Raw genomic sequence first — 12,102 nt, forward strand, 5'->3', positions numbered from 1 at the left:
AAAAGAAGGTAGTGCGTGACATGCGTGCCAAGACGATCGTCAAGGTCGTATCATAACCATTTAAAAGCCGTAACAAGTTTTTACATATGAATCGGGGTCCAGGTAATCCCTATCTACTTTATTAGCATAACCATCTAACTTCGCAGTGCTCCACATGTAAACAAAACATTCACGTCGCTCCTATAATTAGAGTGGCATGTACTGCTGAGAGCCATACACGGCGAAGTCTGACAAACTCCGCGAACAAAACATATTATTATACGGAGAGACTTTAAAACGTGAAGAATTAAGAAAGGGCTTACGTAAATTTGTAGTTTTTATATTGAATTTTAAACAACACACACGGAATTCAGAATACACTGATTTAAACTTTCACACGATTTTTACACTAAATTAAATTGTACAGCGGGACTTCGCGTACCTATTTAAGTTTTAAGATTTACCTCCGACGTTTCGAGGACGGCGTTGTCCCCGTGGTTTCGGAGAAGACTCCGAGAACTCTCTGAGTTTAGAATATATTTGTAATGGCAGACTCCAACCAAATTAAAAGGTTAAAGTTTGCTCGATAGAACAATATCACAACAATTTTAATTTATTTTCAGTTACCCTGCATACCATAATAATATAATATTTTTCAAACTCTAAGGTTAGGCTGACACCTGTCATCTCCATATAATGTATAACCTAAAAACGTCAAATTTCGCAAAATTGTATTGAAATGACAGGTGTCATCCTACCCTTCGAGTGTGAAAAACATTATAGCAGTATAGTTAATTTGAGTAGGTTGTATATATAAAGTAGCTAGTGATATAGCCGAGAGATCTGATGAGCTAAATTTTAAACAGAATGATTTTTTCATAGTAATTGAGATAAAAGGTAAAAACCCGCGCGACTACCATATCTTCCGTCGCAAGTTTCGTGTAGCGCGCCATATCTTTTGTTTCTTTTTAATTTCCTGGCTTTACGCTTCTTCAAGTGGGTAAACTGAGAATTAATTTGACTCATTAAAAACACTTCAATAGTTCAAGTGCGTGTATGTGAAGATAACATCAAATAAGTCATATATTATTGTGATTTCCAGTAATTAACCGCAATTATTTGATAAGATATGTATCTATAGATTACACATTAACAATTAACATTAAAAAGCCATATATCATTATCATTAAATTTGAAAGGCCATTCTTATAGATATAGTAAAACGATATATTATTAAAATTCACGTTTTCTACTTTACACCTTTCTTCATTTCGTTAAATTCATTAAATACCGATCAATAAATACCGCTTTGATATTCCCCATTCGCCTGTTTTCAAACACTAAAGATGCTCCTTTGTTTTTTATTATTTTGTATATCGAACTTGTCAAGTAACATAGTGTTAGGTCAGTTAGCAGAATTGAGTGCTTTTGGGTATCATATCAGAGTAGGAGTGCCGAAGGCAGATGCGGTCTTGCGATCTGAGAGTGTGGTGGCGAGGATAGTGGGGGGCTCGGAGACGGCTACGACTGATGCATATCCGTATAAGGTTAGTTTTTAGTGTTATTATAAAATATGTAGGTATGTAGAGATGGTTTGGACATGTGGAAAGAATGAGTGAAAGAAGGCTAACAAAGAAAGTGTATAAGGGAGAAGTGGAAGTGGGAGTTGGAAGGGGTAGACCTCGGCGGACTTTCTCTGATATGATCGGGGAAATCCTGAAGAAAGGCCAGGTCAAGAGCACCCTAAACCGGCGAGCGTGTATGAGGAATGTTATGATAGTGAAGGAAGCGAAAGAGGTATGTCAGGATCGTAGCTTGTGGAAATCCGTGGTCTCTGATTCTGCCTACCCCTCCGGGAAATAGGCGTGATTATATGTATGTATGTATTATACATTAGAGAAGACAGATATGCGCTTAATTCATGTGACTAAAAAACGGGGAGTGTTTCAAAACTCGAGTAGGTATATAGACTGTTCTTTTGAAATAAAGATATTTTATTGAATATGTAGGTCTTACCTAATTAACAATTTTTAGGGTTCCGTACCTAAAAGGTAAAACGGGACCCTATTACTAAGACTTCGCTGTCCGTCCGTCCGTCCGTCCGTCCGTCCGTCCGTCTGTCACCAGGCTGTATCTCACGAACCGTGATAGCTAGACAGTTGAAATTTTCACAGATGATGTATTTCTGTTGCCGCTATAACAACAAATACTAAAAACAGAATAAAATAAAGATTTAAATGGGGCTCCCATATAACAAACGTGATTTTTGACCGGCGTGGTCAGTACTGGATGGGTGACCGTTTTTTTTTTTCATTATGGTACGGAACCCTTCGTGCGCGAGTCCGACTCGCACTTGCCCGGTTTTTAGAAATAAAGTCGCGTTAAATTAAAAAAAAAATCTTCTATGCGTAGGTAATGATGATGGTTATGACTTATGTGCCTAGATTTAAGATTCCAAACACAATGTAATATTGTTATTGAATAAAATGATGACGATAGAAATAATTAAAGTTAATAATAGTTCGTTTTAACAGTTATAATATATCGATTTTTTTTTTGCTTTTTAATGTCACGCTACTTGTCTCTAGTATTAAGAAACAGTACGCGACGCATGCAACTGAAGCTGTACTGAAAGTTTCGAACGTATTCGGAAACTTTGCTCCAACTAACTTCTAACCGAGCAAGAATAGACTTTTCAATTCTGTAAAGTGTCCAGAAGAATTGAATTGAACTGAACATGCGGCAACTGGGAATTGGGATCCATAAAAATGGTTTGACCTTTAAAATGTACGAGAACATGGAGTCATCGTAACGAACGATAAAATGTATGTGAAGATTATCAAAAAAAGTCAAACGAAGGCCCATGGTAATGGTTAATACCCTTAGAGCAATTAATTAATAACTGGACTGGCCATTAAGAGCTTACGTTTCTGCCGAAAAACTTGCACAATTGTGCATACTTTTGTATGGACTGACATGGCTATTTGTATGTTACGTACAAATCATGTAGAAACAGCAAAACATTTGACGTCCCCTCCCCCGCAAAAATCGGCATACTGTTTCGTAAAGAAAATGACAGCGATGACATCTCCGTTACTAAATGCTCTAGATAAGTTAATACCTATACAGTTATTTGTTTTAAAATATTTTCCAAAATATTGACATATCCAGGGAGAAAAATGAGGACTCCGTTTGTATGTAGAACCGTCCACTCGTATCATCTTACTCCTTTAGTCATAAAACTTCACGGGACTAATTTAGTTAAATTATGTTTTATCCCTTTCTTACAAATACATAAGTCAAAATGACAGATAAAGACAAACGATTCATATCTAATACGGGCCTGTAGAGCGTTTACGAATAACGCCATTAATCTATTTCCAGGCTGGTATTGTAGTAACTCTAACCTCCGGCTGGACATCAGTATGCGGTGGCTCTCTCATATCAGACACCAGAGTGCTCACAGCAGCCCATGGCTGGTGGGACGGCCAAAACCAAGCCAGGACCTTCACTATAGTCCTGGGCTCTTTGACGCTGTTCTCAGGCGGCACCAGGGTGGATTCCACTGACGTGACCGTTCATGCTTCGTGGAATCCCAATGATATTATGTACGATGTTGCCATGGTGAAGATTGGTAGCGTTAGTTTTAACAGTAAGTATTATTTTATAGTCCGACATGAAATTGTAGTAAATTATTGAGGACGCCACTTCCTACGTAGCTGTCACATTTTTGACGTAAAATGCTTAAGCATGGCAAAAATTTTGTATCGAAGTTGTTTAGTTCCATTTTATTTTATTTCTACTATTTTATGACGCACTATAATATGTAAGGTCAATGCGAACAAATCCGTCTGCGAGATGTAAACGAGCGTATATGTTTCTATTTTTGCAAACGTAGGAAATAGAGCCCATTTGCTTTTGACTGCTGACATTAAAAGCAATTGCAGCTTTCCCGCAGACGGATTTGGTCGCATTGACCTTAATTGCATTTTTCTAGGTATATTAAAATTATTATAACTCGCCTTTTAATCCATTTATAAAACTTGAATGTTTTTCACACTATAACCTTTTGGTTTTTGGTTAGCGTATTTTTGGTTTTGTTTTCTCTGATTTATACAAATATTTAGCCTAAGAACAACACTTAACAAATATCCAATGTTTAGTTAATTTCATTTTTATGTGTATTGTTTTTCTTTGTCTCCTGGTATTTTCTGTTATTTTGTAGTTTCACAGTGCCTTTTTTTTACTACCTATAATACTGTGTTACTTATTTGATCAATAAAATAATAAAATTTGAATTAATTTTGGACCATAGAACTTATTGACTATAATCGGGTGTTTTACGATTGCTCGGTTGATTCAAGGTCAATATCCGAATAATCCTGTCAGTACCTATTCCAGACTTTATAATTATTACAGAACAAAAGCTTTGACGAAGTTGAGCCATTTACATTGAGTAGATTGTTTTTGTACGGAGTGTTTTCGTGTAATTAAAGAAAATTATTTACCTGAAATGCTCTTAGAATTCACTTAGAATATAAGATAAGATAAGGTAGGTAGGTAGTAATTGGCACGCCAAGTGTTTTCTTTTCATTGTAACTTAAGAAACTGTAATAAAATAGGTATGTTTTCACAAAAAAAGTCGTTAAAATTTTGCACTTTAATACTTAAATATTGTTACAAAAAGATATTAAGATAAAGTGTTTTGAATAATTTAATTATAAACATTTTTGTATACATAGGTATTCGAGTTTAAAAACGCAAACAATAACATATTTTTGACTGCCCAAATGTATATCAAATACTATTATTAGAAGTATTATGTTATTATTGATTTTAAATATTTTTATTGATAAAGATAATTACACGTCAAGATTTGTTACATAATATTGGATTACAAACTATTTTAAATTATGTATATCACAATTTTATAACGGAATTGGGCACGAATAAGTTTGCAACGGCAATTAACAAACAAACGTACAAAAACAGTTAGCAACACAAATTCGACGCCGTCTGTTTGTACTCATAAATTACAAACTAACACGATATTTAACCAGCTGTACAGTCGCCATCAGATATATAGGAGCGGCCAAGGTGTTCACAATATCTGAACACGCGCTCTAACGCCCTGACAATAGAGGCGTGTTCCGATATTTGTGAGCACCTTGGCCGCTCCGATATATCTGATGGCGACTGTACACGCTGGGTACAGTCTGCGTCAACAGTAGGTAGCGGCTAAATAAAACGCGCCAAAAGTATCTACGATACTCTAAATATAGTACACCTACATTGGCTCGTGAGCTGTAATAGTTTTACAAAATATAGATCGGCATCGGTACACAAACCAACTCAAGGAGCCTATGATGTGATGTACCAAACATTTTTGCTTATTCAATAAATTTAAAAAAGATTTTTCGCTCCGCGCAATACTGGCGCCGCGCCGTCTCACCCTAGTGGGTGAGGGACATATAGCTTAGATAAGTATTTGACATTTAGCAGCTGCCAGATAGTAGAAGAGAAGTCGTCCCACGAAAGTTTATATTTTCACCACGTAGTGCGTTGGCGTAGCTTGTAATTCACCCACCACCAATTTCGCACATACCACATACCCAATAGTTATCATAAGAATATAGTAAATATTTGTGGGTAGGTACTTACAACATGTATTTGCCATGCTTTAATTGTTATAACTATGTAGATATACATGATTTTAAAAAGCTATTAAAAAACTGTTTATTTTTGAGAGACTGGCCAAAATTAGCACCAAACCGAGAAGAGTGGAAAAAGAGTGGGGAGGCGTTTGCCAAGCAGTGGCACATAATGGGCTCTTAATAAACAGATACTTTGGAAGTGTAGTCTAATCTGCGACTTTTGATGCTGACTGTGTAATATCATTATATCTAATACCATTGACGTCCACTATATGACGTCACATATACCCGCGGAATATATGTGTGCTAACTAAAGAAAACTATAAACAATTTACGTTAATTTTATAAGTGAAGGTATATTATTGTGTCGAGTTAAGGGGCCCACTGATTAACAGTCCGCCGGACGATATCGGCCGTTCCGAACAACTGACAGGCCGATACAGTCCGGCGGACTGTTAATCAGTAGGCCCCTTTAGAATTATCAGGTTATTCAGCAAAGGGCTATGTTGTTTACCATCGAAAAAAACTTCATTTTATAAAATGCTTTAAAAACATATATTATACGTAGTTAATTTTTATTTTCTCAAACTTTCACAACGGTAAGTACAAATATAAGAACAGTTCCATTAAAAAAAAACAACGGGTTGCACTCCGGGAGTGCCGACAGAAGTGAAAACTCAATGACTAGTCCAAAATGTCTGCAGCACTATGTATAATTGACCCATCCTCCTTTCTATTGAAAAACTTTAGTTCCGAAATTGCTGGTCAGTGAGCTTGTTTAATATTCGAAATCCAAATTTGTAGAGTTAATTGTTTAAAATTCGAATAGAAATTGTAAAGTTACCTTGCAGACCTCGCATCTAAATAGATTTGGTCATGATATTTTGAGTTTTATTCACCAGTAACACTCTGCTACCCATCCATGAAGACCTAAGTGGCCTCAAAAACACCCGACTTAAGTCCCGAAACCCTCCAGCTAAATCCTTTCACACACATAGCCCGACATGGAAAGATAGCCAAGCGTGGTTGAAGGAATGGGAAGCCCAGCAACCCAAATTAAACAACAGCCTCTATGAATTTAGCACAGATGAGCGGCCCAAAGGGTTTAATGAAAGCCGACAAATATGGTGCAAACTGAACCGCCTGAGGACTGGGTTCGGCAACTGTTCGTACCTTTGGCACAAGTGGGGATGGAGCGAGTCGGCGGCGTGCGAGTGTGGAAATGCGGAACAGACTATACACCACATGGTGTTCGAGTGCCCCATCACCAAATACAACGGACCCGCTGAAGATTTCAAAAACCTAACGAAGAATGCGAGTTTATATCTGCATAATTGCAAATTTTGAATACTTCCCGTAATATTTGTATATATTTTAACCAGTGTGTAACCGCCATACGATAAACAAACAACCAGTACTAGAGTTCACTTTTATTAACGATTTCATCAAGATGTAGCTTTATTGAATTATATTTGAGTGATATAAAGTTAGAATGTAACTGTGAGAGCCTCGTATTTCAACCCGTACAAGATTAGAACCTTTTTCATGTAATGTCATTGAGTTTTTCTTTATTGATTTAAATGCCATCTAAATGAGTGGCCATCTAAACTTTACGGTCACGTGATCGCGTTACGCTGTCTCGAGTTTATCATTTTTTCCCCACCTCAACAATAAGTTTTCACTTCAAAAATGGCACTTCTCAAATCTCTTTCCAAATCCTCCCTCAACTAATTTATAATTTTTTTCTAATGGCAGTTCTCCACATTTGCGTCTTCATATTGGTTGCTTTGTGCTGGTCACTCCATCGCGTCACTCATTACTTGGCCAAATCGCATGATAAATTGGTATCCTAACCAGACTGTCAATCCACAGATAACATCCAACCAATCCCACTGCCGTCAGCAGCAGACGTAAACCAAGATTTTGCCGGCGTTACCGCCGTCGCCTCCGGTTATGGCAAGACCAGTGACGGTGAGTTATAAATAATTAAGCAGTGCTTTTAGTCCATGAGTAAGTAAATCGAAAGTTATGATGATGATGTGGTACCGAAAGTTGAGCTTTACCAGTATATAACTTTATACGAGAAAAAAACAGAACGTTTATGTAATGTATGCCTCTATGGGAACTTGACGCGACTTTAAAATTGTAATGATCACTGCCGCGTTGCTTATATACCTATATTTGTTCGTCACGTCTGGAATTCTTACTTCAGTTACAAACATAATTTGCGTCCAAATCTAGTAGGTACATACTTAAATGTACCGAGATATGTTACAAACATGTTGGTTTGCTGTAAATTACGCGCTTTATGTATTTTAAGCCATGCACGAGTTGCACTAATTAGGCGCGAAATGTAATGCAAACATGCATCTACAATCGTAGCTTAATTGCCAGCTCTGTACACATTAGTGATCAAAAAATCGACTTTAAAAAAGATAGTTAATGTGCTTTCAAAAAAAATCTTATCTATTTCAGCTCAAAACAACTTCCCAACCACGACCTCCCTCCATCACGTGACCCTGCAAGTGATAACCAACACCGTTTGCCAGCAGAGCTTCGACGTGGCCATCCATGGCAGCCATCTTTGTACGAACGGGGCCAATGGGGTCGGGACATGTGACGGGGATTCCGGCGGACCGCTGACTGCTGTATGGAATAATCAGAGGATACTGGTTCGTATGCTAAAGTAATTAAGTTTTACAATAATGTAACAACTTTTCCGACACACGTGACTGCAAGTGATCACAAATTAGCGTCGCCAGCAGAGCTTCGACGTGGCCATACATGGCAGCCATCTTTGTACGAACGGCGCCAATGGGGTCGGGACATGTGACGGAGATTCCGGCGGACCGCTGACTGCTGTGTGGAATAATCAGAGGATACTGGTTCGTATGCTAAAGGAATTAAGTTTTACAATAGTGTAACAACTTTTCCTACACAGTGCAAGTGATCGGCAACAGCGTTTTTTGCCAGCAGAGATTTGATCATTTGACGTTTAAACCACACAGCACACCCGAGAATGATATAATTCTCTTTTTTTCTAGATCGGTGTGACGTCATTTGGCATCGGCGATCGCTGCCAAGGGGGATATCCTTCGGTATTTAGCAGAGTCACGGCATATCTCAATTGGATACAAGGAAACATGTAATTTGAACATTTTTTACATCTTTGTTTAATACAAAATATTATTCATCACTAATATTTTCTTATTCCACTGCACAGCTCCCTGTAGACAATTTATTATTCCTAATGTCTACATTGGCTGTATTTGTCCACTATTGAAGTTAAGTAGGTCTACTATTGAATTGTCCAGTGTATTGAAGGTGGCTGGAATGTGTGGAACAAGATCCTAGGAGGAAGTATACCAACTGGAGGAAGGTTGCCAAGGATCGCGACAACTGGAGGAGACCAGGACCCACAAAGGGTTGAAGCGCTATCGGAAGTAAGTAAGGTGCACTTACAACCACAACAAAGTTTGGTGCTAGATAGCCCATTTCATCCCGCTTCCAGCAGCTCTTACAAGGTCTGACCTACAAACAGCAACACTCTCGACTGTCCATCGGTGGACCGTATGCCTTTTGTAATAAGGTTTACGAACTGTCAGTTAACAGTGGGCGATGGTACGCCCACCGTGCCCATTTAATGCCCAAATGGCTATCCTTTTTCTGAGAGCTATTTAGATTTTAAAAATATTAATATTATATTATTAGCTTAGATATAAGTAGCTAGATAGATAGATAAACCATTTAGATAAGGAAATGAAAGTAGTAGGTGTCTAAGCAATATGAATGAACAGAACAACAATACACTCCTTTTTTGGGCAGTCGTGTAAAAAGTACTGTTTGGAAAAACATTCCAGGGACGTCAATTCCAAGTATTTACGTAATTACCTCACAACAGCTTCCCTTAATTGCCAAGGAAATGAGTAAAGTAAACAAACATGTCGTAGATCTAAACAGGGATAAGCAAACACTCTTAGCGTTAACTAGCCCTGAGTGACGACGCCCCTAATTTTATTTAGTTACATAACGTCTTAGACCGTAAAGGTTACATTCCAATTCTGCCGTGTCACGCCAAACTCCGTTAACTCGAGTTACATGAGTTACGGATAACCAGTCTAAATCGTCTTAAAAACCATTAAATATATATCTTCAAAAAGAAAATTTTGAATAGTTCATTATTTACTGAGAAAAGCATATGACTAACTCATGTAACTTCATTTTTTTGCCGATGGCGTCAGGCACAGCACAACTCAGTTAACTTGAGTTGTATGACTGACACAACCAAAATATCAATATTGTTTCTTAAGTTACCGGAGTTAGGCATGACTGGCCGAGCGCTTGATTTATACGACAACAATATTGGTATAGTAAAACGTGTCACGTTTGATCACGCGTATGTCATGTAACTTGACTTACATGACTTCGTGTGACCACTATAGTATGAAAGAGTTGATCATGCGAAATCATTTAATTCGAATAAAATAAAACTATTCAATTATGCGAAAAAAAAATTAAAGGGCCTAATAATATGTGACCAGCATATTTACTACATGTAGATTAGAAAAAAATTAAAAAAATACGACGAACCGTCAGCGATATCAGCATTTGAATCTTTAAAACTTTAAACGTAATTATCTCGAAACTCAACTTTTAAAGTTACATGAGATGCGCGTGACACGGCAGAATTATAACTGCAGCTGCGTTACGTTACTATTGCGGCGTTACTGTTTCGGCGTTGACTCGGGAGATGTCATTGTGAATTCCGCGCTGTTGCGATTTGAACGTTCAATAATTATATGTTACTCATTTTATCAAACAGATTGACAATGACATCACAAACATTGTACCTATGGGGCTGTCCATAAATTACGTCATCGATTTTTGACGATTTTTGACCCCCCCCCCCCCCCTATAATCATCCAAATATCATGTTTCAAATGACCCCATTTCCTCCTACTTCATGCTACCGTCATCCGATGTCCAGACCCCCCCCCCCCCCCTAATTTGAAATGACGTAATTTATGAATAGCCCCTATGTACAAAATATTATTATCTTGGACACAACAGAAGACTACTTATATACCGTTACGGCCGTTCAAATTAACCACAATGAATAATAGCGCACATGTAGGCTTCTTTGCTAAAGTGGCACGGATTTCAACATTACTTCAGCTCCTACAAAATATTTCAAACGAAAACAGAATAACAATTCGGCCACGCATATGTCGACACTTAGGATTCCAAGATAAAAATGTCTGTTGCAATATGGACTTTATTATCATATTCGCTGAAGATTATTTCACAGTGAGCTATTGAATAAGATACGAGCTACACGAAATAGCGGCTGATATTGAAAGTGCAAACTGAAATGCGAGTAAGTCGCTAAAAAGTTGCAGTGAATTTTCAACTTTAAGACAACTGCGTTAAGTTTGAATGTCATTAGCACTTTTTTACTATATAAGTCTTATTGGATTTGTGTTTGGAAGGTGTCGCACGTGCTCACTTTGCAAAGAAAGTTCCAAAAGTTCTTAAAGTTGCCTAAAGAAAGTGCGCGGAGTTTTACAAGTGGTAGATTTGCGGCAATTGTACGGTGACATTATTAATGTAAAGTAATTAGAATTCTAAACTCCGAACAAGCATACGGCCCGCCTGAAAGTTAATTAGTCACCGTAGCCTATGGACGCCTGCAACTCCAGGGGTGTGACATGCGCGTTGCCGACACTAACACTCCGCACCCTCGTTAAGCTCTGGCAACTAGGGTTTCTGCTCGAGAATTCTCGAGGCGAGAAATCTCGAGAAATTTGTCCTAAGTCGAGACGGAAAAAAAAACTCAATTCCTCGAGAACTCGAGAAATAAATCTCTTGTGAAAAGTAAAAAGAAAACACGCGTATAACGCGTGATGTGTCTATAGTTTTATTCTTTAGGTAGTTAAATAAATGTAAACAATGTATTTTTTACACTATCAGGTAGGTATTTGTGCAGGATTCGGTGGTTTTCCAGGGTCCATTCAATGAAGACGTTTATTAAAATTATAGAAAATTAATTTATTACAAAAAGTGGCTTTATACAGCTCAAATTTTTATATGTAACGAGCAACGTGTATATCGGGTCGTATATCGAGGCGAATGAACGAGACAAGATGAGCACGGAGAGGGGCGGTATAGCAGTTGTCGTCGCAGCGCCGCTAGGTGTCACTAGTAGGTGCGTGAACATGCCCCCGGCCTTGGGAGCACCATCTCCCAAAGTAGTCTTCATCCGTCTAGGGCTGCCGGCTCTGGTAGTAGCGGGCAGATCTTTGAAAAGCTGCGTCGTATTGTTCCTGTCGCCGTGAGGATGTCGGCGACACGGTTCACGCCATCGCTCCCAAGGTATAGACGCGTGACTCGGCCTAACCGCCATTTGAGAGGAGGCTGGTTATCATCTTTGATTAAAACGAGACTGTTTAACGCTATGTCGTCTTTATGA

The 12,102-nt window shown here is 38.2% G+C and overlaps 1 protein-coding gene across 1 annotated transcript; it reads left to right on the forward strand.

Moving 5' to 3' along the window:
- The first annotated feature begins 1,292 nt into the window (after positions 1–1,292).
- Positions 1,293–8,782, forward strand: LOC134798628 (collagenase-like). The gene is made up of 5 exons (XM_063770992.1): positions 1,293–1,526; positions 3,364–3,631; positions 7,506–7,604; positions 8,109–8,305; positions 8,678–8,782. Exons 1-5 carry the CDS (start codon positions 1,326–1,328, stop codon positions 8,780–8,782), a joined length of 870 nt encoding a protein of 289 aa, XP_063627062.1. The 5' UTR covers positions 1,293–1,325.
- The last annotated feature ends 3,320 nt before the right edge of the window (positions 8,783–12,102 follow it).

This window comes from Cydia splendana, chromosome 17 (genome assembly GCF_910591565.1).
Source record: "Cydia splendana chromosome 17, ilCydSple1.2, whole genome shotgun sequence".
Lineage (NCBI taxonomy): Eukaryota > Metazoa > Arthropoda > Insecta > Lepidoptera > Tortricidae > Cydia > Cydia splendana.

Bases quoted from the DNA above. Each gene is read 5' to 3' on its own strand.
- LOC134798628 (XM_063770992.1), top strand. From the start codon at position 1,326: ATGCTCCTTTGTTTTTTATTATTTTGTATATCGAACTTGTCAAGTAAC. The intron at 3,632-7,505 runs GTAAGTATTATT...GTCAATCCACAG, and splicing joins TGGTAGCGTTAGTTTTAACA to ATAACATCCAACCAATCCCA. The intron at 8,306-8,677 runs GTTCGTATGCTA...CTTTTTTTCTAG, and splicing joins GGAATAATCAGAGGATACTG to ATCGGTGTGACGTCATTTGG.